The sequence below is a fragment of the Papaver somniferum genome, chromosome 7 (genome assembly GCF_003573695.1).
Source record: "Papaver somniferum cultivar HN1 chromosome 7, ASM357369v1, whole genome shotgun sequence".
Taxonomy (NCBI): Eukaryota; Viridiplantae; Streptophyta; class Magnoliopsida; order Ranunculales; family Papaveraceae; genus Papaver; species Papaver somniferum.
The window spans coordinates 220256206-220269714 of NC_039364.1; the positions used below are offsets into that span (position 1 = coordinate 220256206).

General features: G+C 38.9%; 2 protein-coding genes across 3 annotated transcripts; one reads left to right on the plus strand and one right to left on the minus strand.

The window, feature by feature from the left end:
* Positions 1-765: 765 nt before the first annotated feature.
* LOC113299612 (protein ASPARTIC PROTEASE IN GUARD CELL 2-like) lies at positions 766-2723 on the plus strand. The gene has a single exon (XM_026548676.1). It carries the CDS (start codon positions 969-971, stop codon positions 2460-2462), a length of 1494 nt encoding a protein of 497 aa, XP_026404461.1. The 5' UTR covers positions 766-968; the 3' UTR covers positions 2463-2723.
* Positions 2724-4824: 2101 nt separating this feature from the next.
* LOC113299613 (helicase-like transcription factor CHR28) lies at positions 4825-13267 on the minus strand. 2 transcript variants are annotated; one of them, XM_026548677.1, is made up of 12 exons: positions 13048-13267; positions 11500-11675; positions 11143-11350; positions 10511-11055; positions 10337-10408; positions 10170-10247; positions 9161-10067; positions 7842-7972; positions 7464-7685; positions 6265-6831; positions 5962-6171; positions 4825-5143 (listed from the first exon to the last, which is right to left on the minus strand). In XM_026548677.1, the coding sequence occupies exons 2-12, from the start codon at positions 11596-11598 to the stop codon at positions 5039-5041; spliced, it is 3144 nt and encodes a 1047-aa protein (XP_026404462.1). In that variant the 5' UTR covers positions 11599-11675; positions 13048-13267; the 3' UTR covers positions 4825-5038. The 2 variants fall into 2 exon arrangements, with proteins under 2 accessions (XP_026404462.1, XP_026404463.1); XM_026548678.1 differs by having other exon boundaries at positions 4920-5143; positions 11500-11623.
* Between the last annotated feature and the right edge of the window lie 242 nt (positions 13268-13509).

Below are 13509 nucleotides of genomic sequence, written 5' to 3' on the forward strand. Positions count from 1 at the left end.
AAAACAAATTTCTAGCCACAATATTTTTCAGCTACGGTTAAAAGTTATATTTTACTGCTACAAAAATGAAAATTTTGCCACACAACTATGGCAACAATATGAAAAAATGTGGCAAAAAAATATGATCTCTTGCTGCAGCAATAAAGATTGGGTGCAGAAATAGACTTCTTGCTACATAGGTTATCGCGACACTAATAGTGGTTTATGCCATAACCATTGGGTACTACAATATATTAAGTTTCTCGTAGTGAGCACACGACAGCTACATAAAAAAAAGGAAAAAAAAACAGTGGTTCCGGGTGAACCGTCCAAATTGAACTACTTAAAAACCCTACAGAGATAGGAAGGGTGGGCCTTGTCGTACCAGGAACAGCGGAGGTTCCATTTTATGTTTTAGTTCTCTCTACACGGTTTTAGCGTGGTCCATTTGGACGGTTCACCAAGAGTTTTTGGAAGAAAAGACCTCTTTTCATTTTAGAAGTATGAACTCCAAATTTCTTGTACAACCATTAAGTGTTATACACCCCCATAATTCTAAATTGACCGTGGAAAATTCTGTAAAAACATCATGTGGCTAGTTATCATGGAATTTCTCCGGTAGTTTTCTCTTGGTGACGTAAAAGCACTCTTAAAACACCTCTTCAAAAAGGAGAACAAAAGCAATACAAAACAACTTATGTATAAAAACAAATTCATAAAACTGTGTGTCATTTTGATGTTTCAATCAATATATAAGAAAAACAAGAATACAAAAACAAACACAACCCATCACTGCATATCTCTCTTTCTCAACAAAAACAAACACAATACAACCCTCTCTATCTTCTTCTCTCTCCCAAGGGATCCCACCCTTGTAACAAAGACATATCATTTCTCTCTTTATCTATCTCTCTTTCTCCACCCAACCTTGCATATAAATACATCACAAGGGCAAGCAAAAACCAAAACCATAAAACAAAAGAAAAAAGATGGCAACAACAAAAGCTGTAATACTGCTCTTGGTGGTAGCAGTGGTGTTGTTAAACCTCCTGATTACTCATGCCACCACCATATCTGCTTCTACACTAGATTCTCATCCAGATTTTCAGCTCTTGAATGTGCAAGAAACAATAGACAGCACAAAACTCCATCCAGCTGCTGCAGTGGTAACAGATAATTATCAAGAGTTGTCAACAAATAAGAAAGAAATGAAAACTAAAAAGAAGAATAAGTGGAAGCTAAAGTTACTTCATCGAGATGTGATTCCAGTCGGAAAAAATCATTCTGATCATAAAACCCGCTTTCATGAACGCATGGAACGAGATATTATTCGTGTTGAGAGCTTGAACCGTAGATTTTCAAGTGGTGGTGGATCTACCAGTTATGGTGGTGGTGCATATAGTTATCATGTGGAGGATTTCGGGTCCGATGTTGTTTCGGGTATGGATCAAGGTAGTGGAGAGTATTTTGTGAGAATTGGTGTCGGAAGTCCTCCAAGGAATCAATACATGGTGATCGATTCTGGTAGTGATATTGTGTGGGTACAATGTCAGCCTTGTTCCCAGTGTTATCGCCAATCAGACCCAGTCTTTGACCCTTCTAGTTCTGCTTCATTTGCTGGAGTTTCATGTGCTTCTTCTGTATGTGGACGGTTGGAGAATGCAGGGTGTCATGCCGGACGATGCCGTTACGAAGTTTCATATGGTGATGGGTCGTACACAAAAGGAACCCTGGCTCTTGAAACACTTACGTTTGGACGAACTATTGTTCGAAACGTCGCAATTGGATGTGGTCACCGAAACCGTGGGATGTTCGTCGGTGCGGCAGGTTTACTAGGCCTTGGTGGAGGTTCTATGTCATTTATCGGGCAGCTTGGTGGTCAAACTGGAGGAGCTTTTGGTTATTGCCTAGTAAGTCGAGGCTCCGGTGCTGATGGGTCCATGGTTTTCGGGCGCCGGGCTATACCCTCTGGAGCAGTATGGGTCCCGCTTATTCGTAACCCTCGCGCCCCTAGCTTCTACTTTGTAGGCCTAGCTGGCCTTGGGGTAGGTGGCGCCCGAATTCCGGTATCACAAAATGTTTTCCAACTTTCAGATTCGGAGTATGGAGGTGTGATCATGGATACAGGTACAGCCGTTACTAGGCTCCCAACGGCAGCTTATATGGCGTTGCGCGACTCATTTATCGCCGCCACTGCAAACCTACCTCTGGCCTCTCGAGTATCCCTTTTTGATACATGTTACAATCTTAATGATTTTGCTGTGGTAAGAGTTCCAACTGTGTCGTTTTACTTCACGAGTGGTCCGGTACTAACACTGCCAGCCAGGAATTTCCTGATTCCAGTGGATAATATGGGGACATTTTGCTTTGCTTTTGCTCCTACTTCTGGGCCTGGTATAATTGGTAACATCCAACAAGAAGGCATTCAGATTTCGGTTGATGCGGCAAACGGTTTTCTCGGTTTCGGACCTAATACTTGCTAAAACCTTAAAGAAATTATTATGCATCAGCTCCAGAATATGTGAATTTTGTAAGATTAGCTTTTGGTTATCGCAGTATGTAGTCATTTTCAGCAGTAGTGGTTCATGCAATGAGAATAGTACCTTAAAGTATGCAATAGTAATGATTTTAATTAAAGTAATTAAGTTCTGCTGGTATTTGATTATTAGTAGTGAAAATGTAAATATTGGTATCTGCTACTGTATTATATTTGAATGAAGTTACTGCTTGCCTTTGTTTTGTCACTTCACCAACTTTTACAGCCACAAATAGAAGAAGAGGATCCTTGGCTTGGGACTCTTGGGAGAGAAAAGGGTAGAGCAGCCCTATATGAAGAATGAGATAAAAGACTGCTTTAACCCTATGTTGATAAAAATAATTGTGTTGTGTCTGTATGTGAGTGGGTGTGACCTGACATGCATCACATTTCACAATCGTCCATCAACTTTGTTTTTGCCCTCTCTTTCTCTCTAAAGCCGTTCAGTGTCAGTCATGAGAAGGGAAGCAATGATAATGGTGGTCAATGTGAAGCCACTACTAAGAGAGGCGAAAAACATCAATTGGAAACAAGGTGGAATTCATTCAAACAATGACTTTTGCAAAGGTAGTTGCTTTTGTTTGAAATGCTTGTGGTATTACCATTTAACGTTTTCAAGTAGTTTTGAGAGAATATCAGAAATAATGCAGTTTTTGGTAAAACTTAAAGATGGGATTTTGATGACTGACTGGAGGGCAACTCCACTGCCCTAGACCTATAGGCCAATGCTGAAAACCCTTTAAGAGCCCCCACAAAAGGTAAAGTGTGGGTAAATTTGGATAAAAGACAAGAGAATCAACCAAAGTAAGTGTACCATTAATGCTTGGGAATTAGTATCATCTTGGGATATACATACTAATCTTTCTTTCAAATGTTTTATTTCCATGCTTTTCCTCCTTTTTCTTTAGATCTTTAAGGGGTTACTTGTCACATCCAAAACCCTAGCAAAAATTTCAGAGCACTTCACAGGTAATGATGGCCACGCTACTGAGACCAGAATATGAATAATGAGCGCTATTTAACGCATTGAGAATCAAGAAACTGAGAAAAAGATAAGATTGAGATGTAAACAACAAAGAATACATGATTGCTAAAGGGTACCCCTGCTAAAACCGGTAACCCCGAACTTTGGCAACAGTTGAATCTCAAAGTTTAATTAATCGAACTTTTTATTTTTACTAATGTAGTTCAGTTCTTTTCCAAGACCGATAGATGGGTACTTTAGTCATTGAAGAGGTTCAACGAAGCGAGGGAACAAGACTGTCAGACAGCTTTGCCATTGTTTCATTAAGTTTTACAGCTTTTGAAAGTAAGCCAAAGATAAAGATTCGTGGTCATTCGACTAGCAGGACCATCTATCAGGGCCCTCCAGCCCCTGCTCCATCTCCATAATTTCAAATAATCCTCCTTCCCGCCATTCTTTCCTTTTTATCTAAGTTTTTCTTCTTTTCACCTGAGCCAAAGGGGGGTCGATTGCGGTTTAATGACCAGAGTGGTATCTCTCTGATGGCTCGGTACCCCGAGTTACCTTGTCAACAGGTCAAAAACTCTGTCCAATAAAGGAAAACAGAGGGAATTTAAGGTTGAAATAATATATGGAGTCCTGGGATAGCATTGCAAGAAGTAGCAGTTTTAAACATATGGAGTCCTGCTTTTAAATCTAAATTAGCCCCATACTAACATTATGCTATACTCAAGTAGTAAGATAACAGTTAATATCAGTATAGCGGCCAACATAACAGGCAACAAGGAACAATACAAAAGCTCCGAGATCACCATCAACACGGCTCCATGCTAAATATATGGAGCCCAGCTGCCGTATTTAACTTCAGCAAAAATACCATGCACATCCTGAAGAGACTAGCAACTTGTGTCTGAACTGATCTGCAGAGAAGTCATCTTCCTACTTCTGCAACCTAAATCCAAAAGAACATTATACCTCATTACAAGCTACGATCCAGAAGGTTCAGAACGTCATTCACTTGCCACTGCAGAAGAATCAGCTCATCTACCCTGCTATGCAATGTTGCTCTTCCAATGGTTGATTTGCAACCATCCAAGATTCATACATTTGGACGATCAACAAAGATACTGTAAGCCTCTTCATATAGTCTCCCAAGGATGGTAGTTTATAGCCAAAAACTGTTCCATGTGCAACCATCTGATGCCTTCAGTTTCTCATTCTATACAGCAAGCTTTTTGTTCTTCAGATAAACTAACAAAGCAGACCACCAAGGTTTCCATTCTACCTGGAAGTTTGAAGAGCATGCATATTCACAGTCCTGTTGCCTGGTTATGTAATATGTGCATTCGATCTTAAACAAAATTTGATTGCAATGATGTGGCAGAAATCACCACTCGATAATAATTGCAACTAGTTAGCCTGTTTCTCTGATTCACAACCATGCAGGCGAGCTGCAGATGCACAGCTGCAGCACCTCTACTCTTCCTATAGTTAGACAAAAATTGTGTACATAAACTTTTGACTGCTATGTGGTACGGAGGAAAAACATGCATTTGTCGTTAAACCATGAAAAGATATCTGAGATCCTCCACCGTAAGCCGACTTGCAGTGCCACCCACTTGATCTTCTCCAAAAGCAGATGCAACCATTTTTCTCTTCTCATCCTGCAAAAACATGAAAATTTTAAATTCTTTACCAACTTTAGACACGCAATGAGAGACATGGAACACCCATCTGTGTCCGTGGCCTCCAATCGTGCGTCTCTGAACTTTTTAGTCCCAGAAGGTTAAAAAAAACTCAGCGAAATTTAAAGATAAGAAGCATATTTGAAAACTTGACATCCTTATTCTCACATGCATATAATATCACATCCTGTCTTGCACCCACATGGTGAAGATCCAAGGGCTGCTTTTGGTGACGATGATGGACATTGATTACAATATCCACACCATAACTGAATACAATCAGAAGATTCTAACACAATCATCCAGTGATTATAATAATCAAGCAGCTTAATTTCCGTTAAGAATCCCTATACAGAGATGACAGATTACAGGCTTTAGAATGAACTTAATCAGAGGGATGATGTTCCGATGAAGGAGTAGATAATTGTCTCCCAAAATCAGCCGTTGGGTCTTCATCCCACAGACAACGTTTTAAGCATGTGAGAATAATTACGTCAACAGAAATGTAAGTAATGCTTCCAATTAAATGCTCTCACAACTTTTTTGTGAGTATTAACATTAACATATATGTAGATCATGTGTTATATGTTTGTCTTGGGCCCTCTTCATCTTAGAGCCCACCCTGAGATCATCATATGAAACACAGCCTTCGGTTCAAAAGGCAGTTTCTAGATGGGGGGTGGACTGAGATCCCTTTTCAATGTAAAGGTCGAATATGGCATGTAAACAACAACAAAAAAAACAAAGAACGCCCACCCCACAACATATCAAATATCTTGTTAACTAAGAAATCACACCTGGAGAGCCAATATCCGATCTTCTACAGTATCCTTGACAGTTAAGCGTGTCACTGTAACAGGACGAGTCTGCCCAATTCGATGAGCCCGATCAACTGCCTGATCTTCAGTCGTTGGGTTCCACCATAAATCTAGCATTATAACATGACAAGCAGCTACCATGTTTAGACCAAGGTTTCCTGCTTTGAGTGACATCAGCATTACGGTCACCTGGATGAAAATCAACATCATGAGACTCAAGATTCAAACAACGTCAACTAACAAATGAAAACTTTTCAATTATCTGCAGGTCAACAGTCAAACCTCTGGATCAGTGTTGAAATCTTTAACGGCTCTGTCTCTTGAAGGCAAACTCATTGTTCCATCAAGTCTCCTATATTGTATTAAAGATTGGTTCAATGCAGATTCAACTAAGTCCAGCATACCAGTCCACTGGGAAAAAACAATTGCTTTTTCTGTTCCATTACTGTGAGAGTTGGTAGTATCTTCCAATGGATTTGCAGACTTGCCCTTAACATCATTATCTGCTTCAGAAGAATGAGAAAATCCATTGGCTCCCTCAGAAATTGAAGTCTTCAACTTGCAATGTGTTTCCAGAAATTCTACAACAGCTCTAATTTTTGAGGAACCATACATATTCGGCAATGCTAAAGAACTATCAGCAACTTCAGACAAACTTGCAGAAGCACCATTAGGCTCGTCAGAAAGACAGCTTAATAAAGTAGCTTTAGAAAAGACAACAGCATTACTGAGCTGTTCTCTACATCCAGGCTCAGGGCACACATTGTCATCACCAGTTAAATTATCAGATACACACTGATAGCAGAAGACATGCCGGCATATGGTAACAACTCCATCCTCGGGTGGATCCTGTAAACAAATAGTAGAAGGTTTGGATAAGCTTAACAGCAGAATGATCAAAACCTAGTCTCCAGAAGATTACTTGTGTCTTTGTAAATTAACAATTCAACTGCAAGTACGTTTGTAATCCCATATATTCTATATGGGCCTGTAAACAAACGTCTTAATAAGCAGTACAAAATATTATCAATCAGAATCCGCAAAAAGAAAGGTACAGGATAACTGAAAAAAGGAGTGAACCCTGAGGTATTACAAGAGCTTCCATTATCCACAATCTCAATGCCTACATAATGTACATCGAAGAAACATAACATAACATGTAAACAGCAAGATAGTATTAGCTATGCAAGCTACTATAGTGTGTAGATACTTTGATACTCAATCTCTGTTTCCCTTAAGGTGCATTGCTTAATTTCCTTAGTTAAGTAAACTACTCTTTTTTCAACTGTCAACATTCCAGTTAAACAAACCATCCTTAGCACATAAGGACAATTTACCCGACAAACACCAACGAGAACCTATTTTAGCATCTTGCAGTACGCAGCAGATGCGAAAGACATCGTTCCACAAGAAATCATAAGCAGTAAAATCAAACACAGAAATTAGAGACACTAAATATATCGGATATGAGGAAATCTTACATTGCATGAACTACATAACGCCAAAGAAGCTTCTAGTTCATTGAGCAAATCCATAAGCTGATCCTTCGGAAGCTTTTTTGCTGTTTTTATGGAAGCTTCTCCAGCTGAATTAGAGTTGAAGCCTTTGACGAGAAAGGGATGATCACAAGCCTGACGAAGACGCAAAAGCATCAAAAGAATACTTGCATAGTTCTGATTCAGAGTGCCAGCTGCAGCATATGCCTGCAATATTGCAAGTACGCATAATTACTATGACCAGTACAAGTGCTCAAATGCTTTCAAAACTCTGTAAGTAAAAGAAGTCATCCGCTTCTGAGAATATGCAACTGTTAGTCCAAGCATCCAAAATCAGAGACAACCATAAGCATAATTAAGTACCTTGAACTGCGAGCGTGAATCTGATTCCAGCTTAGAATAAAAGGCACGCTCCTCAGCGGAGAACTCCACCTTCGTCAAGTTAACCGTCTTCGACGGCAAATTTATAATTGGTTCACCATCAAGCAGCGTCCCTACATCAAAATAGTTCAAGAAAGTCAGCAACCAGAAACCATGAACAAACAAACAACTATGTATATCAAATTATAGCATTTCCATGTATCATGACTTATGTATCAGTTATAACGGCATGATGATCAAGGGCCCTGGCCATTTACCATTTTCACGGTGTGGTGCCATAAGAAACTGAAGCTGAAGCCCCAAAATTTACATCTTCCCATTTTGAACGCTGCTAATAAATGGCCTATTTTAAAACACTCAAACACAAAGCATAAAGTAATTCTAGAAAAGACTAAACAGCATAAAATATTAAAATATTGACGTTGTGGCGTAAAAACCAACACTGATTTTTTTTAAAGACTGACAGCACGATAAACAGTATTAGTAAATTTGTTTAGCAAGTGAAATTTCTCTTGCTCGAAGTCCTGAACGTGCATCTAGAATAAGCTATATACACATCACAATATTCAAAGATAACAAATATATATTTTGTTAAGAAAAAGAGGTAGATGGAAATTGGTAATTGAGGAATCAGCAATGCTCTCAACTTACAATTCACGGATAGGGTAGGTTGAGACTGTTTTGGTCTCATATTGAGGGAACAACAAACTCAATTTAAAACTCTTGAACCATTCTTTAAAAATTATAAGTTGAGTGTAATTGTCACTGTGTTCGAGTTCCAACTAATTATTGCCTAGAACAAGGGAAGTTGATATGCTTTTGAAAAAAAACGGAGGACGCTTTTCTACGCAACTGTATTCTAGGAGCAAATCAATTATAAACATCCATTCGATCAACTTTTGATATGAATGTAAACTAACCTGATGAAGGCAGAAAAGAGCATGAAAACATTATTGTCTATATAATGAGCTAGGTAATGTGGAGAACTTGCATGCTTATACTATCTTCACAAGATTAACAGCAAAAGAAAGACAGCACCCATTGTTCAGCAAGTTTTGCAAAGGGAAGAAACTTGGAAAATAAGCATTCATGACAGCATTTGACAGCAAAAATGCATAAGGAGCAAAGAAAAGAAACTTAGACACAAGCATTTATGACACATTTAAAAACAAAAATGCTAGTCTTCTATTACTAGGAATCTCCAACTTAAAAAAGAAGCAATAATGAAAGAAGGCGATACTAGGACTAGTTTCCTATTTTTATAGATATGGAAGCTAACACAAAGAGATGCTAAGAATCACCTTTTGTACGCCGTAACATGATAGTCTTCAGAACTGCTTGAAGCTTTTTGTAGCCATTGCTTGAATTTCGGGATATTGGAAACTTTATCGATGTAACGAAGGACTTGTAGACAGAATAAGGGTCATACTTCAAAAATCTGAAGTAGCTGAAAAGATCATCAATTGAATTTTGTATAGGAGTTCCAGATAGGCACCACCTCCTCTTAGCTCGAAGACCACTACAAGCTCTAGCCACTAGAGTCCGGTGGTTTTTAATAGTCTGAGCTTCATCCAGTATAACTCTAAACCAACGAACCCTTGCAAGTGTACCACTGTTGCAATCAAATCCCAAACCATTGATTCCTTTCTTACCCTTTTTACCTTTCTTACCAGCATTTGCCATATTTTTTCTTTTCTTACTACCAGCAAATTCTGAAGAAATTCCATATTTTTCCCCACTTTTTCCATCTTCATCATCATCATCGGCTAGAGGCTGTTTCGGAACTTCGTTAGTTACAATGGCGTATGTTGTGAGAACCACATCATATTTTGCCAGCTCCACAGGATCCTTCGTCCTATTGCCTCCATGATAAATTAGGACAGAGAGCCTAGCGCTCTCTGTAACCTTGTCCTCCAATTCCCGTGCCCACTGACGAAGAATACTTGCTGGGCAGACAACCAATGTACCTGCCGCTGGTCTCCCACTTTGGAATGAAGGCACAGAAGTACTAACATCTGGGACCTTTTTAACTTCATCGGAATCAGGTATATCCGTAACTTTTTCTAATTCTGAAACAACCCCTTCATCATCATCATCCAAATTCAAGGCCTCAGTGGGAACAGTCTGCACCTCTTCTGCACCTGATTTTGACTGTAGATGCTTTTGCATTTGTATTAGGGCAATCATTGAGACAGTCTTACCAAGGCCCTGTGAAATAATATCAAGATGAGACCGCCTGCAACCTTAAGCAAAGACCCAAGTAATGTAGTATACGTGAAATAAAATCTTAATCAACTTGAAACAAGTAACCTGATCGTCTGCTAGAATTCCACCTAAACACTGCAGACTATTTGTCTCCTTTTGGAACATCCATGCTAATCCAATTTTCTGCAAAATAACACAGCTTAAGCACAAAGTAGCTCAGAAAAGGCGACGGATTTTTACATACTATTCTATAAGATATGAACACACCAGACCTGATGTTTTAACAGAGGGACCGTCAAAATACCATCAGGCAAAGTGGCTTCTGCTTTTGGCTGGGAAAGATGCTGAGATACAGTGCACAAGCAAATTCTTATATTAGTAAGCTTCTGCTGTTGACAGCAAAGGACCAACTGATTAAAGGGACAACAGAGTCCTGACTGAAATACCTGTAGAGCAGCTTGGAAAATAAGTCTCTCATCATTTTCTGCAGGCCTGTCTTCTACCCCAGAACGATGTGCTGGTTCACTAGAACTAGTACCCTGGGAATTAATGAAAGACCTCCCATGCATCACAGATGCAGGCAACACTCTAACCCCACTAGCTTCGTACATTACAACATCGTCATCATGTTGCCTCCCTAAATGAGCTGGCGGATAAAAAGTTCTTCCATGGGTATCAGAAATCTGATTGCCATTCCCAAAAGAAGGTGGAAGAACCCTCGCTGATTGTTCTGCACCAGGCATGCTGAGATACTTGGAATCCATAATTTGATAAGGGTTCTGGTGGGGGACTAAACCATCGCCTGGGTGAGCAAATGACCGATTAGCTGTTGAACTTTTTGAATCATCTGGCAGGGCAACATGCTGGGCAAAATTACTGTTTTGACGCATCTGCGGGGTGACCTGTGAATGGTGATTATAGTTTGTATGCCTAACACCCGGAGCCGATGATCCATTATGCACTGGAAATTTTTGGGACAATCCACCATGACCTGCAATATTACGACATCATTAAGCTGCAGAAAGGTTAAAATTACATAGTTAAGGTAAATATCAATTTTGTAAATACTGACTTTTACCTTTTGAGTTCTTAGCCCATGTAGGAAGATGCCTTGTGGCAGAAACAGATCTGTTACGTACCGAAGCTGTATCTTCTGTTCCAATTTCTATATCACTTTCACTGTCCGAAGAAGTAATATCAATAGGCTTTGCCTGAGCCATATCTGTTGAATGGACTTCTCCTTCAGCAGCGGATCTAAAAAGAAGATTCCCTGTGGGTCTGGCAACCTGCAACAAGAGAGAAGACATTTAGTAAAGGTAATGCAACAAGAGAGAAGACATTTAGTAAAGGTAATAGATCGCCTATGACAAAGCACCAAGATAGGACACATTTTCTATAGTCACATGATACTAAGAAGTGATAGTGTTGTACTCACCAGGTCTTTGCAGTGCCTCAGTATCCATCCTCCAAAATGAAAGAAAAATCTTCCTGTGGAACCAAAGATATCATGAAGATCCCTATCACTGTATGGCATCTATATGAACTGCATATCCACTTTGCTGGGAACCAATTCATAGGCGGGAAGGAGAGTTTATTAAAACAAAGAGCAAACTGGGCAAGAAGCAATAAGACTCTTTACGTCAGTCCAATCTATAAGAAATATCAATTAAAAGTGCAAAATCAATAAGCAAAACAAATCAATGCACTATGAAAACACTTTGTTTGGTATAAAAAATTTAGACCCTTCAACTGTAAGCAAAACAAAGCTGTAGTTGGAGCCATGCAAAATAGTACTGAAGTACTAAGTAACAATGACTTGATTCACCGGAGTGGTGATAACAAATTACCTAAAAATTACTGTTCTCAATGGTAATTTAGGTGGTAGGTAACAACCATCACTGTATTTCCATAGACCTCTGGGAGTCCTCAAATTCCAAGCGCTTTTCAATTATAGGAATTTTTCCAACAATCCAGTTCAAAACTACTAAACTAGCAGTGATGCAATGTCATAATTTACTGAAGAACGATATGGATAGGATTACTTGGTGCATACCAAACTTACGCTCAAGTAGCGAAATGGGGATCATGAGTTTTAACAGTCGTAACAGAATAGCGCCCTACAGTTACAGACCTTACAGTTGATGAGTGTTAATCATATATTTCAATTTTTCCACTGTCTGTGCATCTAGGTAACATCATCTGTAGGCTGTAGCTTTCAAGTTTCAAATAATTTCTGCCATAATTTCATGGCAAGTCTTATGCATGACCAGATGAGAAGAATCAGAGATATATGGAAGATAAATGAAAATTTGCATGGAGAGTGTATTTTGACAATGAATCATTAACATGCATCTCAAACATTTCAACAATGTTATGCCTCACCAACTTCTACACATCAACAACCTATGTAGTCAAATCCATCATGCCAGATAGATAAACAACTCAAAGGTACCCTACAATGGAGGAACACCCTAACACATGCTGGATTAATTTTCAAAAAAGACTCTGCGCCAAGTTGCTGATAACAAATAATATTCCTATCTCATACTATATAACCCAAACCTTTGAATACGATGCCAACAAACATACATTACATCTATACTGATACTGTCTGAACAGCTACACTGATACTAGCCAAGTATATCTACTACAACGGATTAATTCCCCCGTAAAAAAAAATTTGATCTTATATAAACTAAATTCCTAGTCAAAATGCTACTTAAGCTTCATTCTCACCACTGATATCCCGATTTCAACTGCATGTAAGCTCTCTGCTAAAAAATCAAAGCATATACTTAATACATGCCTCATACTGCATATCAAACCAAACGGTGGACTACAGAACTTACTCACTCACTCATTCTATTACAAAAATTCAAAACCCTAGAACAACATCAATTCAACGACAAAATCGAAACGAATACACAGTTAAAAACGATATTCTGAAAGAAAAAATTAAAAACAAAATTCGAATTGAACTTACATGACCTAAAATCCGAATTTCTGATGTTAATGAATAAACCAAGCACCCGATCGATCAAAATAAATGACCTAAATAATCTAGACTGGATCTTGTCGCTTCGAGTTGATTATCGCAAGAGAAGAACGTCTCTAAAATCCTAACTTCGCACAATTTAACGGAAGAGTGGCTACAGAGAGAGAGAGAAGGAGAGTAATAGAGAAGTTTTGGATGACTAAATTTATGACCCAAAACCGGTAGAGTTTCCACACGTTGGAAAGAACGACTCAAAAACTTCAGGAACCACGCACTAAGCGTACGTGTTTAGTGATGTAACGTATTAAGTTGCTGTCTTTTTTCGATTTTTGCCAATCAAAGTTCCGCATATAAAGTTGGTGACAAATGGCATTATGTGTGGATTAGCAAAACAGAGGTTAATTAGACATCTTTTTACTAGCATATATATGCTTCAACATTCCATTTTAC

Coding starts and splice junctions, on each gene's coding strand:
- LOC113299612 (XM_026548676.1), top strand. CDS start 969: ATGGCAACAACAAAAGCTGTAATACTGCTCTTGGTGGTAGCAGTGGTG.
- LOC113299613 (XM_026548677.1), bottom strand. CDS start 11,598: ATGCCATACAGTGATAGGGATCTTCATGATATCTTTGGTTCCACAGGA. Junction 11,056..11,142: donor ATGGGCTAAGAACTCAAAAG/GTAAAAGTCAGT, acceptor GTAATATTGCAG/GTCATGGTGGATTGTCCCAA. Junction 6,832..7,463: donor CGTTATGTAGTTCATGCAAT/GTAAGATTTCCT, acceptor ATTTGTTTACAG/GATCCACCCGAGGATGGAGT.